The sequence below is a fragment of the Rana temporaria genome, chromosome 3 (assembly GCF_905171775.1).
Source record: "Rana temporaria chromosome 3, aRanTem1.1, whole genome shotgun sequence".
NCBI lineage: Eukaryota > Metazoa > Chordata > Amphibia > Anura > Ranidae > Rana > Rana temporaria.
Genome location: NC_053491.1, coordinates 472,991,963 through 473,013,547, shown reverse-complemented (window position 1 = coordinate 473,013,547; position 21,585 = coordinate 472,991,963). Strand labels below are relative to the sequence as shown.

Sequence of the window (21,585 nt, the reverse complement as noted above, 5' to 3'; positions counted from 1 at the left end):
TAAACCTGAGCTGTAGGAAAAGAGTATAGGGGGATTAATACATTAAGGAAGGGGCACTTATGGCCAAAGTGAGATAAGGTCACAAACATATATGGCCAACTGAGGTGGTCAAAGGCCTTTGAGCATCAAGGCTTACAATCAAAGTAGGACTGGGTAACCTTTCTATAAGGTCTATAAGATCAATGGTTCATCTGGTGTTAGCCCCAGAATGTCTAGCAGGTACAAACCCAACTTTATCATTATTAATCAATTTAAGGAGGAACTGGGTCTGTATATTGGCCATGAACTTTGTGAAATTCTTATAGTCCGAATTAAGAAGGGCTATAGGCGTATAACTGACAGGATTAGAGGGATATTTGCCAGGTTTATGGATAACTTAAATGTGTAAATGTAAGAAAGGTGAATGGTGTGCTTTCCCCTGAAGCAGAGAGCTGTATAAATGTAACAGATGGGGGAATAAAATTGAGAGAAATGTTTTGTAATAAGAATAGGGGACCCGGTGCTCTATGGAGCAGAAGGTCCTTGATAACCTACATTAGTTATTCAGGAGAAATTGCCACATTAAGTGAGGCTAGAGCGGAGGGTGATAATTTAGGTAGTTTAGAGGTAACAAAGAACTCATCAAACTTATCTTGCTGGAAATGAAAGTTGTTTGCAGGGGTAAAACAATAATATAGTTTTTGATAAAAATTCCCAAAGACCCTGGCCATAGAATGAGGACAGTAAGTCGGGGAGCCATCAGACTGCATTAAGAAATCAGGAAAATAGTAGAATGTGTGAGGTCTAAGTTTGTTTACCAAGATTCTATAGAAAATTCATAGAATTTTTGCTTGGTACAGAACAGAGATTTTGCAATTTTATTCATGACCAGGGCTTTCAGTTGGTTACGTAAGGAAGTACTTTTCAGAGGTGTGCCACTGTGGGTAAAAACAATAGCAACCAGACTTTTACATTTTCAAGAAGGGAGACTCTTAGGCCCCGTACACACGGTCGTTCCAAACTGATGAAAATGGTCCGACGGACCGTTTTCATCGGTTCACCGCTGAAGTGGCCTGATGGTCTGATGTGCGTACACACCATAGTTCCAAAAACCGATCGGTTCAGAACGCGGTGACGTCAAACACACGACGTGCTGAATAAAACGAAGTTCAATGCTTCCAAGCATGCGTCGACTTGATTCTGAGCATGCGCTGGTTTTGAACCGATGCATTTCTGTACTAACCATCGTTTGGACTGAACGGGCAGCGGTCCATCGGTTCTGTTTTGAAGCATGTTTTAAAATTTTGGACTGAAGGAAAACAGAACGATGGGCTATACACATGGTCGGTTTGGACCGATGAAACTGAACCTCGGTCCATTCTCATCGGTTTTGTCCGACCATGTGTATGGGGCCTTAGACTGTTGGTCTCCCTCTTTAGGCGGGAGCCTTCCAAAATGCATAACCCTCGGCCGGCTAGGTGTGCAAGGGAGTTGTTGAGGAGGAAACACCGAAGAGAGCAGCTCATCATCTGAAAGAGACGGGAGGCCCCAGGAATGAATGAAGGCATCACCTTCTTGTAGATAAATGTAATTTATACATATTTTAATCTTTATTAAAATGAATGATCAAAAGGTCAGTGATGATTTTTCTAACAGCCTTTTTAAGTTCTTTGTTCCTCAGGCTGTATATAATTGGATTCATCATTGGAGTGACAACAGTGTACAGTAATGATAAAAGCTTATTTAGAGTCTGTGTCTGTCCCCTATTAGGTGCCAAATAAACACAAACCAGGGTACCATAATAGATAGATACAACAGTCAGGTGAGAGCTACATGTTGAGAAAACTTTCTGTCTGCCAGTAATAGATGAGATTTTCAAAATGGTGGCAATAATATAAGAATATGACACAAAGATGGTGAAGAATGGGAAAACAACAAAAATAAAACCCAAAACTGTCACTTCCAATCGAACAATAGTGGTGTCAGAGCAGGAGAGTTGCATGATTGGATCAAAGTCACAGAAAAAGTGATCAATGATATTGGGACCACAGAATTGTAAATTTGATATATTTAAAGTGTAAGTCAATATTAAAAAAATACCTAAAATCCAGCATAGGATGACCAGTATCCAGCAAACCTGGTAATTCATTTTTAAAGTATAATGCAATGGTTTACAGATGGCCAAATATCTGTCCCAACTCATCACTGTCAGAAGAAGACATTCAGAACATTCTACCAGAACACAGAACAAAAACTGAGCAAGGCAATCAGAAAATGACATGGTAGTTTGTTTTACCAAGACAGTGCTCATCATGTTGGGAAGAATATTGGTTGTCAGTAAGATATCTAATACAGACAGATGGGAGAGGAAGAAGTACATGGGAGAGTGGAGGGATTTGCTGTAGGACACCAGTGTGATGATCAGGAGGTTTCCACATATTGTCACACAATACATCAAAAGGAAAATAAAAAACACAAAAAATGTAATACTTTGAGGAACCTGAAATCCTAATAGGTGGATTTTGGTAATTCTGGTCACATTCCTCCAATCCATAGATTGAAGTTAGAAGATAACAATTATACAAACCAGCTTTGTCAAGTTGATGTATTTGATGATGATGATCATGATGATGATGATTTCAGTTTGAAAGGAAGAGAGAAAGTAAAGAGTTGTAGTTAATCTCAATTATAAAAGTCTAACATATTACAGTAATTTCAAAAGTGAAATATTTGTCATATGTATTTGTAATATTTGTATATTTTGCAGTGTTCATTAAAATAATACCCGGGGAACCTGAGATCCCCTCTATACAGGCTTCACTGGAGGCCTGGCAATCCCTTTTAAGTATGCATCCTCAAACAACATATACAGTCTAGATCCCTTTATCCCTCACGGCCTGTAAATAGATACCTCATCCCCCCCCCTAAAATAAACTTAATGGACTAACTTGTGATACTATAGTGTGTATAGTGTACGTTTGCATATAAGCACATTCGCTATTTCCATTTCATATTTCCTACAGAATATGTAACAATTGGCTCCTCAGTTTGGAGCTATTTGACTACAAAACAGGTAGTTAAATTTCATGGTTCTACAATGCCCTTTAATACCCTAAAAGGACCCAGAATCCACCATCCTTTCTTCGCTGGGAAAAGAAACTGGGGAATTTGTTCCCTTTGGAAACTTGATCAGCAGCCATTACTCACAGCTTTACCACTAACCATTGCACAGATCATTGAGACAACCTCCTTGAGATTCTGCATAGAGGTTACCTTATGCCATACAAACTAGCAAAAATTTATCCTGACCACTCACCCCTCTGCTGGTGTCATAGCGGAGATGTAAGCAATTTGCTTCACATCCTGCAGAGGTGTCCCAACCTCCGTAGCTTTTGGAACACTATGGCCTGGATTCACGTAGATCGGCGCATCTTTGTGCCGACGTAACTCTTAGAGGCAAGAGCAGTATTCACAAAGCACGCCTAATTCAAAGTAGGAAGGTAGTGGGCGTGATACATTTAAATTAACCATGACCCTATGTAAATGAAGGGCAGAACGAACGGAGCATGCGCGCGCATGCTCAGAATAACGTTGCATATACTCCCTAAGATACGACGACTCAATGCCTACGACATGAACGTAACCTACGCCCAGCCCCATTCACGTACGACTTACGTAAACGACGTAAAATACAACGGCTGTTCCCTGGTCCATACCCTAACATGACTTACCCCTGCTTTATGAGGCTAAACTTCACGCCGGACGTTAGCCTTACGTAAACGGCATAGATTACAGTGACGGGCGCAAGTACGTTCTTGAATCGGCGTATCTCGGTCATTTGCATATTTGACGCGTAAATCAATGAAAGCACCCCTTGCGGCCGGCGTAAATATGCGCCCAGGCTCCGACGGCGTAGGAAACTTACGTCGGTCGGATGAAGCCACAATTCAGGCGTATCTAGCTTTAAGAATCCGGCGCATAGATACGACGGCGCATCTGTGCACTTACGCGGCGTATCAGGAGATACGTCGGCATAAGTGCTTTCTGAATCCGCCCCTATATTTGTAATGATTTCACAAATTACAGGTATCCTAACAAAACCCACTCCTGGTCTGGTCTTACTCAACCTTCATTTAACTAAATTCCCAGTACAGTACTGTACTATTGTTTCACACATTCTGATAGCCTCTTGATTAATGATCACTAAAAAGTGGAAAACTGACCTAGCCCCTGTCACCTCGGAAGTCATCCATAGGGTAAATCTATATTTTTTTATATGAGAGAGTGATCGCATGTAATACTATATCCCTAACCTCCTTAATCTCAAAATGGTTACTATGGATTCAAATGTATTTGAAAGATAAGTCACTTTAAAGATATTTATCCTTCTATTGCATTGTATCAGGCAAATGTTGTATATTTCTGGTTTCTGAATGAGTTATGATTTAATAAGAATGTTGAGGAACAAATAAAAAACACCTTGAACCAGTAAGAATTGGAGGCTTACCGAATGGCAAGTAATGTGAGCTTGCGGCTGCAAACCCCAGCCAGGGCCTTTAAAATGATCCTCGCAGGGAAAAGGAAAAGGATTCTTGAAGTCTCCACCGAAAACCAAATTATTGGACCGTATTATAGGAAGAAAACATTCAATGGTGAAGTATGTTTGGTCAGCACACATAAAGAGTAAAAAGTGACTTTAAGTACCACCATCACCAGCACCCTATAAGTAGGAGGCTTACCAGAGCATGTATGAACATCAGCAAGTGGCTAAAACCCTAGCCTGGGCCTTTAATTGCTGGGCTGTATGGTAGTCCTCCTCTGCTGCCTCTTCCAGCAACGTCTCCTCACTACTTCCTCCCGACTCACCTCACAGACAGGAAGTTCTGGGTGAGAGGTGAGTCGGGAGGAAGTAGTGAGGAGATGTTGCTGGAAGAGGCAGCAGAGGAGGACTACCATACAGCCCAGCAATTAAAGGCCCAGGCTAGGGTTTTAGCCACTTGCTGATGTTCATACATGCTCTGGTAAGCCTCCTACTTATAGGGTGCTGGTGATGGTGGTACTTAAAGTCACTTTTTACTCTTTATGTGTGCTGACCAAACATACTTCACCATTGAATGTTTTCTTCCTATAATACGGTCCAATAATTTGGTTTTCGGTGGAGACTTCAAGAATCCTTTTCCTTTTCCCTGCGAGGATCATTTTAAAGGCCCTGGCTGGGGTTTGCAGCCGCAAGCTCACATTGCTTGCCATTCGGTAAGCCTCCAATTCTTACTGGTTCAAGGTGTTTTTTATTTGTTCCTCAACATTCTTATATGAACTCTATTTTTGTGGATGCATTAGGACTGAGCTTATCCTCTTTCTAGTCCCGCATTGACTTGGGTTATTGGCTCCATAATTCATTTTTCCTCAATTTTACTGTTTAGATTTTTTATTTTTAGCGCAACAACTTTTTTCCTTTGTTCTATGCTGTTGTGTTCGTATTAACACTCCGTTGTTGCAGCTTTATTAGCAATTTATTGACTTTTACTTAGCGCGGTATTTTTCTTCTTTTGTTCCATAGTTATGATTTAATGTTTCTGTCCCCTATTGTTCTCATTTTCCCTTAAGTTTTTGTTGACCACTGACCCCTCCTTGACACAAGTTTATCAGTGCTTTTGCTTCTGTGTGATTACCCTAATCCATAGGCGTGCGCACCGGGTGTGCCAGGTGTGCCTTGGCACACCCTAATCACCTCTTGTGTATAATGGAAAATGCACTATAGTGGATAATGCTGTCAATCTTGAACCTTCAGGCTGGATTCACACTAATGCAAATTGGATGTGGGTTCCTTGCATCCATTTTGCAATAGCAGGAGATTTTGACCGGCTCCCTTTAGAGTCAGTTCACAGATCTCTTCTGCGGCTCCGGTGCAAATTTGCACCAATTTGCCAAAAATGTGGGCTGAAATTGGACCTGAAATGGTAAACGGGATGCATCAGACCCCTGCTGTGAACCACATGTGAAGATAGTATGAACCCAGCCTCAAATAGTTTATTGACGTTGTTGTAATTTAAGCAACTTTTGAAGCATGTAACCGATATTGCTTGACTGTTCAACATGTAAAACTTTCAATAAAAATGATTAGACTATAAAATAATACCTAGTATCTTCCCACCCTGAGAAATACCACCAGCTATCACTGGAGTGTATGTAGTCACAAAGTGGATAAACAATGGTTAAAGGAAATCAATAGTAGTGAAAAACAAATAACAAAAATGTAGAAACAAATAATTAATTATTTCTGTTTATATTACAGCAGGTTTTGGCAAACTAAATGAAAGTGCAAAAGCCCAATACGATTTCAGTTTTCTGGAGACAAGTAGACATGTGCACACTGAAATATTTTGTTTCAAAATGTAGTTTTTGTCCAAAAAATACATTTATTTAGTTACTCCCGAAATTTGTTTTTATTTATTTTGTTTAGTTAAAAAATGCATCTGTCCGAAAATCCGAATTAATTAAGGTCGAATCTGACATTGAAGGTTTATGGTGTCTGTCGAATGTTCTAAGAAGATTTGACGAAGCAGCTAAACTGTACGACGCCGGAATCGTACATTTCCAGTCGAATGTTCCGCCTACAAGCTATAGAAGAATTCTAATTTTGTATGACACTAGTAATAATTATATTTATAAATTATTATTACTAGTCAACCAACATTCGAATTCTTCTATAGTCTATGGGCCGAGCATTTGATCGGAAATGTATGATTGCAGCGTCGTACAGTTTAGCTGCTTGTCGAATCTTCTTAGAACTTTCGACAGACACCATAAGCCTTCAATGACAAATTTAACGTGTGTGTTTTTCTCTGCTCGTTCGAATCTTCGTCATTCATGTCGAATGGTCTACCCCAACACTGTCTCTATAATGTCAAATCTTTCATCTCTATATAGAATAATCTTGGACTAATAGAGTTAGGTTAGGCACATTCGACCACAGATTCGATAGACAGAGATTGCTATTGTCACCATCATGTTGAATCTCCTATCTATATCGAACTGATATAGCAACGAAAATGAAAATAAAGCATTTTTTTTATGTCGGATCTTTCGGATTTCGGATTCTGCACGTTCGTTTTCGATTGTTAAAATGATAACGAAAATACCTGAAATTTGGATGAAAATGCATTCGGATGAAAACGAATGCACATGTCTAGAGACAAGTAAAATAAGAAATTTACATTGTGAATAAATGATATTAGTTACTGTATTCTGATCTTTTTTCAACAGAAGCAAAATTAAATTCCATCACGGCAGTTAAGATCAATTACCCAATTTTCTGAATCCTATTAGTAGTAAATAAAAATAATATTAAAAGTCACCTGAAATATCTGTAACATAATATTTACGTAACATTTGACTTTTTCATTGTATACAATTGTGTAAGATTTTTTTTTAACATACCTAGAGGGATGGAAGTACTGATATTTACTTACTGCATGTAATATTCAGGATAAACAGCAGTGCAGCAAAAGATGTTTGTCCACTGAATGTTACAGTAGTATTTCTGCATTTATATATAACTAGAATTAATTTATTAATTTATTTGAAACAGTGAGTCTGTAGAGCGTAATATATTTTCTTGGGATTCGTTACTTTTACCACAGGGAAATTATATCTTTATTACCTATAAATAACTAGAAATGATTACATTAGAGCACTGGGTGCTTATTGATGTCTTCTTGTGATTAATTATTTTTACTACAAAGGCAGTATTTCCTTTAGAAAATTATATAAGAAAGAAAGTGCAGCGCAATAAAAACTATGCATAAATGGAATTAAATAGAATATGAATTTAAATATTGGTAAAAAGTGAGGTACAGTGCAAACAATATATGATTGAAATTCTGATAATAATCCAAAATTATATAAGTGATGTGATCACTATGCACCAATTAGTGTGAACATGATTGACTGTGAAAATTATGCAAATCAGTAAAAGTTGATACTGATAAATAAAACTAAAACTAAAAATACAAGTGTAGGTCATAAATGACTACATACAAAATGTGTGTCAACAATATACAGAGTTATAAATATCCGTGAAATTATATGAATAAACAATAAAATACAAATAAATCGCTCCAAGCATAAGTAGAATAAAAATGGTGTGAGTCCATAAAAAATTCCCAAGTGTCTATAGAAAACATTTATGAAAAGTGAATTCCAAACAAATCTTCCAATAGAGAGTATTCTAAAGCTGGCACCACCTTCCACCAAGGGTACACCCGAGTGACAGAAGTAAAATCTCCTTACCAGATGTACTGACCACAACGGCGGTCAGACTGAGCATGGGTTATTTTAAAGTCACCCAAACGACTGTGTGCTGGAGCTGCCTCAGATCAGATGCGATCAACCAAAGCGAATGAGTGTCTCAAATACAAAAAGAGAGAAGGGGGCCCATAGTGCAACTTTGTAAAACAGATTTATTGTAAAGAAAATGTATTGCACTTACAGGTATTCAAAGAAATTCAGGCCCAATAAAGTGCACCATGTGCGGTTAAAACTGGATCTCAGCGTCCTCTTTGATTCCTTTTCCTGGGTCAGTTTGTTCAAAAAAGCGTGATGACGTCGGGACGCAGGCCACACCTACGTGTTTCGTCATATGTTGACGTCGTCTGGGATTGGCTGAGCAGCGTAGATTTGGGGGCGAGTGCTTTGTGAGTACTGCAGACAATAGTGTTGCCATCTGCAGCCTTTGCAGTCAACGCATAAGTCGCGGTAAGCCCAACACTCACCTAGGGACAACCGCCTTAAGAAGGCACCTGGCCTCCCATCACCGAGCCCAGTGGGAGCAACACCATCAGAACCCACAAAGCCACACTCCAGGCTTTCACCGTCCAGCCTCTTCTCCTTCTCCTTCCCCTCTATGCTGACAAGTGTCCTCCACTCCACCTTCCATCATGCCTTCCTCACGTTTTTCTGCAAAAAGGCAGGCTTCCGTGGCCCAAATGTTTGATCGTAAAAAAAAGATGACGCCGGATAACCCTCTTGCCCAACGGTTGACCGATGGCTTGTCGGAACTGATAGCCCACCAACTACTGCCATATAAACTGGTGGAGTCTGAGGCCTTTCGAAAATTTGTGGTCATTGGAGCACCACAATGGAAGGTCCCAGGAAGGATTTTTTTTTTTCACAGAAGGGCATCCCAGAGCTATAGGGCCATGTTCAGCGGCAAGTGAATGTATCTCTGGCACACAGTGTCAGTGCCAAGATACATCTGACCACAGACATGTGGTCTAGTAAACACGGGCAGGGAAGGTATATAACTTTCACTTCCCACTGGGTGAACCTTCTGACGGCCGTCAAGCATGTAACCCGTGGCACCCATGTAGATTTGGTTTTACCGCCACAGATTACATTCAGGCCTGCCTCTTCTTCTCCTCCTCCACCTACTCCATCCTCCCTCTCCTCCTCAGCTGACTCCTCATTTTCCGCTGCGCCACCCAAGATCCCCAGAACCTATTCGACATGCCAGGTGAGACATTGCCATGCTGTGCAGCGTCTGTTGTGCCTGGAAGACAAGAGCCACACTGGTCCTGCACTCCAGCTTTGCGTTCACAGGCAGATCAGAGGCTGACACCGCTCAATTTGACAGTTGGTAAAGTGGTGTGTGACAACGGTGCCAATCTGCTGAGTGTGCTGAAACAGGGCAAAATTACACATGTGGCATGCATGGCACACATCCTGAACTTGGTCGTGCAGGGATTCGTTGCCAAATACCCTGGGCTCCAGGAGATCTTGCGGCAGGCCAGGAAAATCTCGGCCCATTTCAGAAGATCTTACACGGCCATGGCTTGCCTTGCTGACATTCAGCGGCAACACAACCTGCCCGTCAGACGTCTTATTTGTGACTGCCCGACGCGATGGAACTCAACATTGTATATGCTTGATAGGTTGCTCCAGCAGAAATGTGCAGTTAACGACTACCTGTAAGAACTCTGCGGCAGGACAGGTTCTGGGGAGCTTGGTTTTTTTGCACCGCGCCAGTGGCTGCTCATGCGTGACTCATGCAAACTTCTGCGGCCATTTGATGAGATCATCAAACTGGTCAGTCGCAGCCAGGGCGCCATCAGTGACATTGTACCTTACGCCTTCTTTCTGGAGCATGCATTGCATCGTGTCATTGATCAAGCCATCAAGGAGCAGGAGCAGGAAGATGAGGAAGTCGCAATGCTGGATGAATTCCAGGGGGGGCTACTCCACCTGAGACAAGTCAACAACGGGAGTCTGAAGAGGAGTCAGAGGAGGATGGTGCCGGGGCGGAGGAGGAGGAGCAAGAAGAGCATGCTTTAAACCTTTCTGGGATCCCTGGTGTTGTCCGTGGATGGGGGGGAGGAGAACGAGGACAACATTATCCTGGATGATGAGCAGGAGCCAGGCCAGTACAGTGCTTCCAGTTTAGTGCAAATGGGGGCCTTCATGCTCCGGTGTTTTAAGAGGGACCACCGTATAAAAAGCATAAAGGCCAAAGACCAGTACTGGGTGGCAACATACTTAGACCCCCAGTACAAACAAAACATGGCAGAAATGTTACCACCATCACAGAGGACTATCAGAATGCAGAACTTCAAGGCCTGTCTTCGATAAGTGCTGCATTTTGCTTTTGCGTCCGCTGGCAGAGGAATTTTCACTCACAGAGAAACAGTTTTGGGTACCAATCCAACAGCGCCTGCAAGAAGAGGGCGGTTTGAAGATGTCTTGGTCACTAATGATATGAGATCATTCTTTCAGCTGACCCATCGACAGCTGTCCTCCGGATACAGCATCAGGGAATGCCTAGACCGACAGGTGTCCGACTACATCGGGTTAACGGCCGATGTGGACACACTGAGAAGTGATGAACCCCTGGACTACTGGGTGGGCAGGCTTGACCTCTGGCCAGAGCTTGCACAATTTGCAATGGAACTGTTGGCTTGCTCCTCATCCAGTGTCCTGTCCGAAGGGACGTTCAGCGCAGCAGGGGGGGGTCGTGACCGATAAGCGCACAACAGTGTTGACTACCTCACATTTATAAAAAATAATGAAGCATGGATCTCAGAGGAATTCAATACGCTTATTGCAATTTTTTTTTAACAAAAATATGTAGAAGAATAAGTATTGGCCTAAACCGAGGAAAATAAAAAATAAAAAAATGGGATATTATTATAACAAAAAGTTAAAAATATTGTGTTTTTTTCCAAATTTTCTGTCTTTTTTTGTTTATAGCGCAAAAAATAAAAATCTCAGAGATGATCAAATACCACCAAAAGAAAGCTCTATTTGTGGGAAAAAAATGTAACAATATAATTTGGGTACAGTGTTGTATGACTGCGCAATTGTCATTCAAAATGCGTCAACACTGAAAGCTGAAAATTGGTCTGGACACGAAGGGGGTTTAAGTGCCCAGTAATGAAGTGGTTAACAACTGCCTGAAAGTTCATATATTCGTTTTAAATTCACATGCTTGAACCATTACTTATTTAATGCATGAGTTTATTTATGTATTTCCTTTACTGAGTTAACTATAAAATATTTAGGTAAATACTGCATAAATAGACAGTTAATTGACTTTTTTGTATTGCATGCAATATTTGGAAAAAGAATTGTCATGTGACCCCAATACTACATGTGACATGATTTAATGAGTTGAGCTCAATATTTTTGAGCGTAAAACAATCTATAATACAGTAGGTCCAATCACAATTTGACAGATATTGCACATATATTCAGAGAGTTCTACTCTAAGCTCTGTAACCTGCACACACCTCCAAACTCCAGCTAAGAAATCCTTTCTGAGGCTATGGATACATGTCTTAAATACAGTGGGCCTCCCCCTCTAACTAAAGACCAGGCACAAGAGTTAGAAAAGCATCTGGACAAATGTCTGACCCTACCTGCACTGTCCTTTTCGCACGACAAACCAAACGTTCCCCTTATGGACCTACATCCAAATCTGACACTTCTTAAATTATCCTAAACTAATCCCAACGTGGTTCCGCCAACATACACCATTCAAAGTGATATGCAGCAAACAAGATCCAGAGAGACACTTAATTTCAGATACATACACAATGCTGTTCTCAAATCATAACCCCAAATCCAGTAAAGCAAACCACAGATGGGAACAGGAGCTGGCCCTAGACCTTACAGAAGAGGATTCAGAAAATATATATACAAATATTCACAAAGGAACAATTAACGTATCAACACAAGAAAATGGATTCAAAATTGTTTCAAGGCGGTAAAGGACACCCTTTAGACTCCACAAAATGTATCCTACAGTTTTTCCTAAGTGCTGGTGCTGCAATGGGGCCGAAGGCTCGCTCTTACACATATGGTGGCTATGTCCCCTAATCCAACCCTTCTGGAAGGAAGTCCATAACCTCACCACCAAAATCACAGCACACTCTTTAGATTTCTCCCCAGCACAATTCCTACTTCATCACTCCTCAATTCTGAAAAAAACATATTTTCGCTCCCTAGCCATGCATATGGTAAATGCAGCCAAATTATGCATACCATTGCAATGGAGAGCTCCTCAACCCCCCAACTATAAAGGCATGGCTCCAACGTATTAAAAGAATAGCGGAAATGGAAGAGCTTCTCTATCAAGCAAAGGAGACTATATCCAAATTTAACAAACTTTGGTACTGATGGCACCATTTTACCACAACGGACAAATACTCCAAGCTCTTGGCCTAACTAGAAATGAACTATCTTAGGTACCCTAAGGCGGAGGAGACTGGAACCCTTATTTCCCTCCCCAGGTTCCACCCCGCCTCTCTCTACCCCTTTCCGTACCTCCACGGGCTAAATTACTCTACCCTTTGTAAGATCTAACTTCTGATCCCTCCCCCCTCATAACAAGATAATTCAGACATCACACACGCTCACAAATTTAAACCATTAAACAACCTTGGGTACATTAAGAAACCATGCCCAAGGATGATGATTGGCTATGCCCCCACCGGGAAACAGTTTGTACTCAATAGGGATGTCCAGATGGTCAGGAGTCATGACTGATGTCTCCAATGGGTCGTGGGTCTACCGACACACAATGTTAAGACAGTTGTACCTTTAACGCTTTTGCAATAACTATGCTGACTATGTTAAGCTGTACTTATTTCTTTCTCGTACATCACGGGACACAGAGCAGCATATTCATTACTATGTGGGTTATATGGAGTACCTTCAGGTGATGGACACTGGCAATCTCAAACAGGAAGTGCCCCTCCCTATATAACCCCCTCCCATAGGAGGAGTACCTCAGTTTTTTCGCCAGTGTCTTAGGTGTTGGTCATGGAATAGCTTGTCTCCTACATCCTTGGGATCAAGGCAGGCTAACCGGATCGGTCCAAGGTGCCTCAGAGCCAAAGTGGACAGTACCCGGGCCCCAAACCGTGGGGTTTTGCCCATAATGCTTCTCTTTTTAGAGAGCTGGACCCTGGGCCCAGGACTTAGAACCTCTGCGGTACCTAAGGTAACCTGTTTGCCAGGGTGCTATATGGGCCCAGGACAGTGGGTTCCTTTTTAGGACCCCAGGGCCTGAAGGTCTAGTACGCCACCCACGGAGATGGGGGAAGATTGGACCGCTTGCTATGCAAAGTCCTGCGGCATGGAGCAGGTAAGAAAGGGGGGCCTGCGGGACTTGGTTCGTCGGCAGGCTCTCTAGGGAGATCTTTGGGGGATGTGCCTGAGTATGCTCTTGCATTGGCAGTTTTGGGCCACTATGTCTATCAAAGAGACAGGATGGTCTATGTATGGGCTCCCATGTGTGATCTTCCTAAAGATATGTGTTGCATTGTAAATTGTCTGCTGGGCGCTGGGTTGGGAAAGGAGCTGTGTATTGGCTATGCTTTCCCAGGACTGGGGGGTCAGTGACTCACCTGAGGCCTTACCTGTCTGGGTGCCGTGCGGTGTCGTCCTCCAGCATCAGTAAACGCTTCCGGCGTGGCCCCCATCCTCCACAACACGGGCGCGCGCGCGGGCGCGCGCCCTGTAATATAGGCGCAGGGTGATGATGCGCGCCGTTGTGGAGAAAGGGGGGCGGGACATCTAGTCTCATAAAAGGAAGGGGCGGCCCTTCCTCTATGCTGTGTAGCTCAGTTGCTTGCTGAGCTTGAAGGAGGAGGACGCAGAGCAGCTGCAGAGCGGCTAAGGGCACCCAGTGGCGCAAGGAAGTATTGCAGTTCTGGTGAACAGAACTAGCTGTGTGGTTACTAGCCTAAAAAATTCCTTATACAGCAGATGGATACTTGCAATTTTTTGAGGGAAGACAGCATGTTTTCATAAAAAAAAAAAAATATATAGGAAACATACTGGTCTTCCCGTTTTGGTTTTTGGACGTTAGTTGTTAATACCGTTCCCTAAACCGTACTATTTCTTTCTCCTAGCTACAACCATCAAGGGTTGTAAGCAGGGGTACCTCGGTATTGTACCATGGCTTCCAAAGGTTCAGGATCAGGGGGTACAAAAGAAAGGGGCTCCCCCTCAGATTCTGACGGTCCAGATCGGCCTATGCCGGTACTTTCCCCACAGGTTATTACACCATTGGGCACCTTGGTTAAGCCATTAGGGAGATCTGGTGCTGAGGCTACATCAGATCCACCCAACCCTGTGTTTATCACAGAGAGTATGCTAGCCGCCTCCTTGGAGGGGCTAGAGAAAAGATTGGCGGCTATGATAGCCAGATCTACACCGGGTAAAAAGCGGACTAGGTCTCCGTCGCCTGAGTGTGGACCCTCAGATGCTGAGGTTCTCTCCCCGGGGGGATTTGAGTTGCAGGAGGATCATTTGGGGGACCAAATTGGTTCAGAGGTTGAGGGTTCGGCTAATGAAGAGCCTTGCTCGGCCTCCCAAGCAGAAAGCTTCTGGGTTCATTCTCTGACAGACATGGTCCACTTGGCGTTCAATTTGCCTTTGCCGGAACCTCAGGGTCCGGCCGTATCATCTCTAGGCTCTTTGAAAACACCTCGCAGTAGCGCTGTTTTTCCAGTCCATCCTCTTTTAGAGGAAGTAATCTTCCAGGATTGGGCACGACCAGACAGAATCTTTTTACCACCTAAAAGATTTTCCGTCGTCTATCCTATGGAAGAAAAATTTGCCAAAAAGTGGACTCTCCCAGTGGTGGATGCCGCCATCTCCTGTGTAAATAAGTCCTTGACTTGCCCGGTAGAAAACATACAGGTGTTTAAAGAATCAGTTGATAAGCGTTGGAGACGCTTTTAAAAGCATCCTTTACTACGGCGGGTGCAGTAATACAGCCAGCGGTGGCTGCTATTGGAGTTTGTCAGGCACTAACAGACCAGACAAGACAAATGCTTAAGGTTATTCCGGCCCAACAGGCAGAAGAATTATCTGATATTCCTAGAGCCATGTGCTTCGCGGTGGATGCTATAAAGGATTCCATCCAGCAAGCGTCTCGTCTGTCACTATTTTTAGTACATATGAGAAGGCTCTTATGGTTAAAGAACTGGGAGGCTGAGCCCCCATGCAAAAAGCTCCTGGCAGGGTTTCCCTTCCATGGAGAACGACTCTTCGGAGAAGATCTGGATAAATACATTCAGACTATTTCAAGTGGCAAAAGTACACTTCTACCAGTAAAAAAGAAGGTCCGGGGACCTGCGTTCAAACGGCAGCTTCCCCCTGCTCAGGGGCCCGCCAATTCCAGGCAGTATCGACGGCCTCCTGCGAGATCATACTTTAACAATAAGCCACCAGGACAAGCCTTTGGAGGCAAGAAGCAGTGGTATCGTAAGCCAGCAAAGACAGCCCCTAAGTCTGCCTCATGAAGGGACGCCCCCACCCACGAAGGTGGGGGGGAAGGCTGCGTCTTTTTTCGGAAATTTGGGAGACCGACATTCCCGACAAGTGGGTCCGGTCTTCCGTGGCCACAGGCTACAAATTAGAATTTCTAAGAATCCCTCCACCTCATTATCAGGAGTCGAGAGTGCCAGTCGAGCCGACAAAGAAGGCCGCCTTAATGGCGGCATTAAATCATTTGCTTTACCAAGGCGTGATAGTAGAGGTACCAGCCCAGGAACAGGGGCTAGGGTTCTACTCCAATCTGTTCATCATCCCAAAGCCCAACGGCGATGTCAGGCCAATCTTGGACTTAAAGGGATTAAATGCGTACTTAAAAGTACGCTCGTTCCGGATGGAATCCGTGCGATCGGCAGCCGCCGCACTTCAGAAAGACGACTTTCTGGCATCCATAGACATAAAGGATGCTTACCTTCATGTGCCAATTTTTCAGCCACATCAAAGGTTTCTACGCTTCACAGTGGCTCGGCGTCATTTTCAATTTGTGGCACTCCCTTTCGGGTTGGCTACGGCTCCTCGAGTATTCACCAAGGTCCTAGCTCCAATTCTAGCCAACCTAAGAATCCAGGGGATCATTGTCCTAGCATACCTGGACGACCTTCTAATCATAGATCATTCGTCTCCTGGCCTGGAAAGAGCAGTGGCTCTCACGGTTCGATACCTAGAAAGGTTCGGTTGGGTCCTAAACCGAGAAAAATCAGCTTTCCAACCCACAAAGAGGTTGGAATATCTCGGCATGTCATTAGACACGGAACAACAAAGGGTGTTCCTGCCTCGAATAAAGGTCGAGGCTATCAAAGAATTGATACATCGGGTTCTAAGCAAGAGAGAACCAACGATTCGCCTATGCATGCGATTACTAGGCAAACTAGTGGCCACCTTCAAAGCGGTGCCATACGCTCAAAGCCACACTCGTGTCCTGCAGGCAGCCATTCTGTCAGCATGGAGCAAAAGGCCACAGGCCTTGGAATTTCCGTTGCCACTCTCATCAAGAGTCCGGCAGAGTCTGTGTTGGTGGTTAGACCCTCAGAATCTACTGAAGGGAAAAATCTTTCAGCCCCGTGACATGGAAGATAGTGACCACAGATGCCAGCCTGAAGGGCTGGGGAGCGATCTTGGATGGGTGCACTCACCAAGGTACTTGGGCACAGGAGGAGAGTCAATTGCCCATCAATATCTTGGAGCTCAGAGCTGCTCGGCTAGCCCTCAAGGCTTGGACCTCCAAATTACAAGGGTTCCCGGTGAGGATACAGTCAGACAATGCCACGTCTGTGGCATATATATAAATCACCAAGGGGGAACCAAGAGTCAAGCAGCTCAGAGAGAAGTGAGCTTAATTTTCCTATGGGCAGAGAATCATGTGCCCTGCATATCGGCAATATTCATTCCCGGGGTGGACAACCTGCAGGCGGACTTCTTGAGTCGTCAGACTCTGTCGCCAGGGGAATGGTCTCTGCATCCGCAAATATTTCAAATAATTTGCCAGAGGTGGGGAATGCCGGACGTGGATGTCATGGCATCAAGGCTCAACAAGAAGCTAGACAGGTTCATGTCCCGGACTCGGGACCCTATGGCCTGCGGGACCGATGCGTTAGTTTGCTCTTGGCATCAGTTCAATCTTCTATATGCCTTCCCCCCGCTTCAGTTACTACCCCGCCTGTTGCGCAGGATCAGGGTGGAGCACAAGCCAGTCATTCTGATAGCTCCAGCATGGCCCAGAAGGGCATGGTACTCACTAATCCTAAAGATGTCAGTGGGAGAACCTTGGACGCTTCCTCTACGGCCAGACCTACTCTCGCAAGGCCCGATCCTCCACCCTGCATTACGGCGTCTAAATTTGACGGCCTGGCGGCTGAATCCCTGATTCTTAGGGGTAGAGGTCTATCTAGACAAGTAATCTCTACCCTGATTAAGGCTAGAAAGCCAGTCTCCAGAGTAATTTATTACAGGGTTTGGAGGGCCTATGTAGGCTGGTGCGAGTCCAAGAAATGGCTTTCCCGCAAATATACCATTGATAGAGTATTAAGTTTTCTCCAGCTAGGAGTGGATAAAAGCCTGGCATTGAGCACAATCAAGGGACAGATTTCAGCTTTGTCAGTGTGGTTTCAGAGGCCGCTGGCCACCCACTCGCTGGTTAAGACCTTCATTCAGGGGGTCTTGCGTATTAAACCTCCGGTTAAGTCACCACTTTGTCCGTGGGACTTGAATCTTGTTCTGTCAACTCTACAGAAACAACCTCTTGAGCCGTTGGCTGAAGTTCCTTTGGTTTTACTAACAAGGAAGTTGGTATTTCTGGTCGCCATAGTTTCCGCCAGAAGAGTGTCAGAGTTGGCAGCCTTATCTTGTAAGGAGCCATATCTTATTCTGCATAAGGACAGGGTGGTTCTGCGTCCTCATCCTTCCTTTTTACCAAAGGTTATATCCAGTTTTCACCTAAACCAGGATTTGGTATTACCATCCTTCTTTCCTAAACCTACTTCCAGAAAGGAAGGGTTGCTGCATACCTTGGATATTGTCAGGGCCATGAAGGCCTATCTTAAAGCTACAGAGAAGATTCGGAAAACAGATGTGTTATTCATTTTGCCAGATGGGCCCAAGAAGGGGCAGGCAGCTGCGAAATCCACCATTTCGAGATGGATTAAACAGTTAATTATTCAGGCCTACGGCTTGAAAGGGTTGCCTCCTCCGTTATCATTAAAGGCTCATTCTACTAGGGCCATGGGCGCCTCCTGGGCAGCACACCACCAGATCTCTATGGCTCAAGTTTGCAAGGCGGCAACCTGGTCTTCAGTCCACACGTTTACAAAATTTTACCAGGTGGACGTAAGAAGGAATACAGATACAGCCTTTGGGCAGGCAGTGCTGCGGGCTGCGATTTAAGACCCTCAGAGTCGGGGGCACCCTTGAGTTAAAATTTAAGTTTAAATTTAATTTTCTCAACTAAGTTGGATTTATTATTATTTGAGAGTATCTCTGAATTAAATCCTTGTGTCTTGGGATGATTTCTCCCTCCCCTCAGTAAAGCATTGCTTTAGGACATCCCACATAGTAATGAATATGCTGCTCTGTGTCCCGTGATGTACGAGAAAGAAAAAGGGATTTTTAATACAGCTTACCTGTAAAATCCTTTTCTTGGAGTACATCACGGGACACAGAGCTCCCACCCCTCTTGTGGGGACCATTTTGGGAGGCATACTGCTTGCTACAAAACTGAGGTACTCCTCCTATGGGAGGGGGTTATATAGGGAGGGGCACTTCCTGTTTGAGATTGCCAGTGTCCATCACCTGAAGGTACTCCATATAACCCACATAGTAATGAATATGCTGCTCTGTGTCCCGTGATGTACTCCAAGAAAAGGATTTTACAGGTAAGCTGTATTAAAAATCCCTTTATTTACCTAAGAACAGAAATCGGTCAAAATCTTTTATTTCTGAAAAAAATTCAATAAAACTTGTTAAAAAAAAAGCATCTGGACTTCAAGCATTGTTTCTCCTGTTATAGGGGAGAATATAAACCCAGTTGAGTTTATAACCCTTCCCAGTAGAAGCCTCGTATGGAGAAACGCAGCATCGGGCGGAGCTAGAGAACCTGACATCACCAGGTCCCAGCTGGCTGGCTCAAGCTGCGGCTGGTTGTATGTTTTGCATGTTCGTTTTTGAACTTCTGCTCAAAGTTTTCATTATGTCAGTCACCCAGCATTCAAAATAAAGGGTCCTTATTTTAAGAACTTACTGCACCATGAAGCTATTTATTTTTCTCTTTTAAAACACATTAGTCCATCATGCTTTCTATGAGTGGCTCTATCCATACCAAAAGCCTGAAAGAGATTGTTTGCAGTCCCTGGACTTTCAGTGGAGGAGAGGGTCTGGATGAGGGTGTAACTGGCTACTGCTGTTATCTGAGTGACCCCCATGTGTGTTGAGCTCATATGAGCTTTGTGATAGAGATCTAACAGATCCGGTAAGCGGCCTCTTTGTATATCTACTGCTTTTCATTTACCGTGTGGAAGCATAGGATGAAGATCTTCTCCCCTGTCTCTTTGTTTGCAGCAAAGCTCTCATAGCTGACTTTAAACGGACATTGTTTCGTTTTTCATTGAATTAAATTTTTTTAAGTTTTGTGTAGGGATAGCACTTTATTCACTTGCACTTTGTTTGCATAACCCCATGGTTGTACATCTAATTTCCTTTTCAAACATTCTTATTTTTAGCTGTTTATTCCAGCTACACAGCAGTTGCAGCACCGTCATTGTATTTAGTTTTGTAGTCTTTTTCATTTTTAGAAAAAAGCAACACATTTTGTTCATTGCACTATTTTGCACTTTTGCACATAGGGGGTAGCGTGGATTAACCATGCCATCCTTAATATTGTTGGCAAGCTTTATCATCTATTAAAATTTCACAATATCCCACTCACATTATCCCACCCTAAGTAAGTTTATTTATCTTAATCTTACTTTATTGGTCAGGTTCATCATGAGTAATATGATTTTAGTATTTTTAATAAGTGGCTTTTCAGTGTCCATATTTTTCTCGTAGGGTTCCCCTATAGGCCAGGTGCACCTGTCAGTACGCCTTTACCCCTTATTTCTTTATTTTCCCTCCCTCCCCTGGTGTACACACTGTCTTACACTTTTGGTATAACAATATTGGTGATTGTCTCTGCATGCAGATTGGAATACCTCTTCTTCCGGCCAAACTCCAGTGATGCATATGACAGATAGATGGTGTTGGCATAAACTGTGGAGGTGATATGCAATCTTAAGCATTATATACATCTATGACTATTACAAGTGGAAATGTATATGGTAACTACATGTATTGAACTTTGATATTGCTCCCCCTCTTTTAAATGTATTTAATTTACATGGATATTCTCTAGTCCGGATGATGCATTATATCCACAAAATATGTTGACCTGGGTACTATCTCTATATAAGTTGTAACCATATACTGTACTGTGTACATTTTTGACTTGCATAATCTCTGTTGTGGGATTTATTTTTTATTTTTTTTGTACAATAAACATATCGGTTTATTTCTAAAAAAGAACATGTGTTCTGGACATGTTTTCCATGATTTTTGGCTTTGCTGGTGACACCCTTAAAATCCCTATGTCACAATTAGGGGTCAGGCTCGGAGACCAGTACCTATAGCTATAGAGCGGTTTCCACCAACCAGTTAGATAAGCATTTAACCAGGTCACCCTGGTGGATGAAGGTTAACCGTTCTTCACAAGAGCTCCAGATGCTGGAGATGGATTTTGCTGCTTGTTGGTACCAGGTTGCTGTCCTCAGGTTCACCCCACCAGAAATTGAGGAAATCAGAGTCCAGTAGCAGAAATAACAGGTAAGCATCAAGCAATAGCGTAGTTGTAAAAAAAGCTAAAGTAATAAGTGTTTGCAGGTTGGGATCAAGTGGAAACATACCAAAGGTTGGTAACGAGTGGTAGTGGAAATAAGGAAAGCAGCAGGTATGCAAAGGAGCAAGGCGTTGGCTGGAGAAAGCACAATAATCTGGCAAACAGGAATTGCAAAGGCATGACGTAAATAAGAAGTACAAGAGGAGCAAAGAGTTCAAGGTTCTCTAGAAGCAAGCTACAAGACAAGATTATTCAAAAGTCTCAGACAGGATGCTGACGAGCATCTCAGGTGGCTCAGCAAGAAAAACTACTTCCAGATGCATCTGACCCTCCCTGACACCTTATTTCCCACACAAATACAGATTGGTGCTTCTACATGGATGGTGCTCTCAGGAATGGATATA

General features: G+C 43.3%; 1 protein-coding gene across 1 annotated transcript; it reads right to left on the bottom strand.

Annotated features, from left to right (window-relative positions):
• Positions 1-1,582: 1,582 nt before the first annotated feature.
• Positions 1,583-2,619, bottom strand: LOC120930669 (olfactory receptor 476-like). The gene has a single exon (XM_040341844.1). The coding sequence runs from the start codon at positions 2,531-2,533 to the stop codon at positions 1,583-1,585; it is 951 nt and encodes a 316-aa protein (XP_040197778.1). The 5' UTR covers positions 2,534-2,619.
• Between the last annotated feature and the right edge of the window lie 18,966 nt (positions 2,620-21,585).

Coding starts and splice junctions, on each gene's coding strand:
- LOC120930669 (XM_040341844.1), bottom strand. CDS start 2,533: ATGGATTGGAGGAATGTGACCAGAATTACCAAAATCCACCTATTAGGA.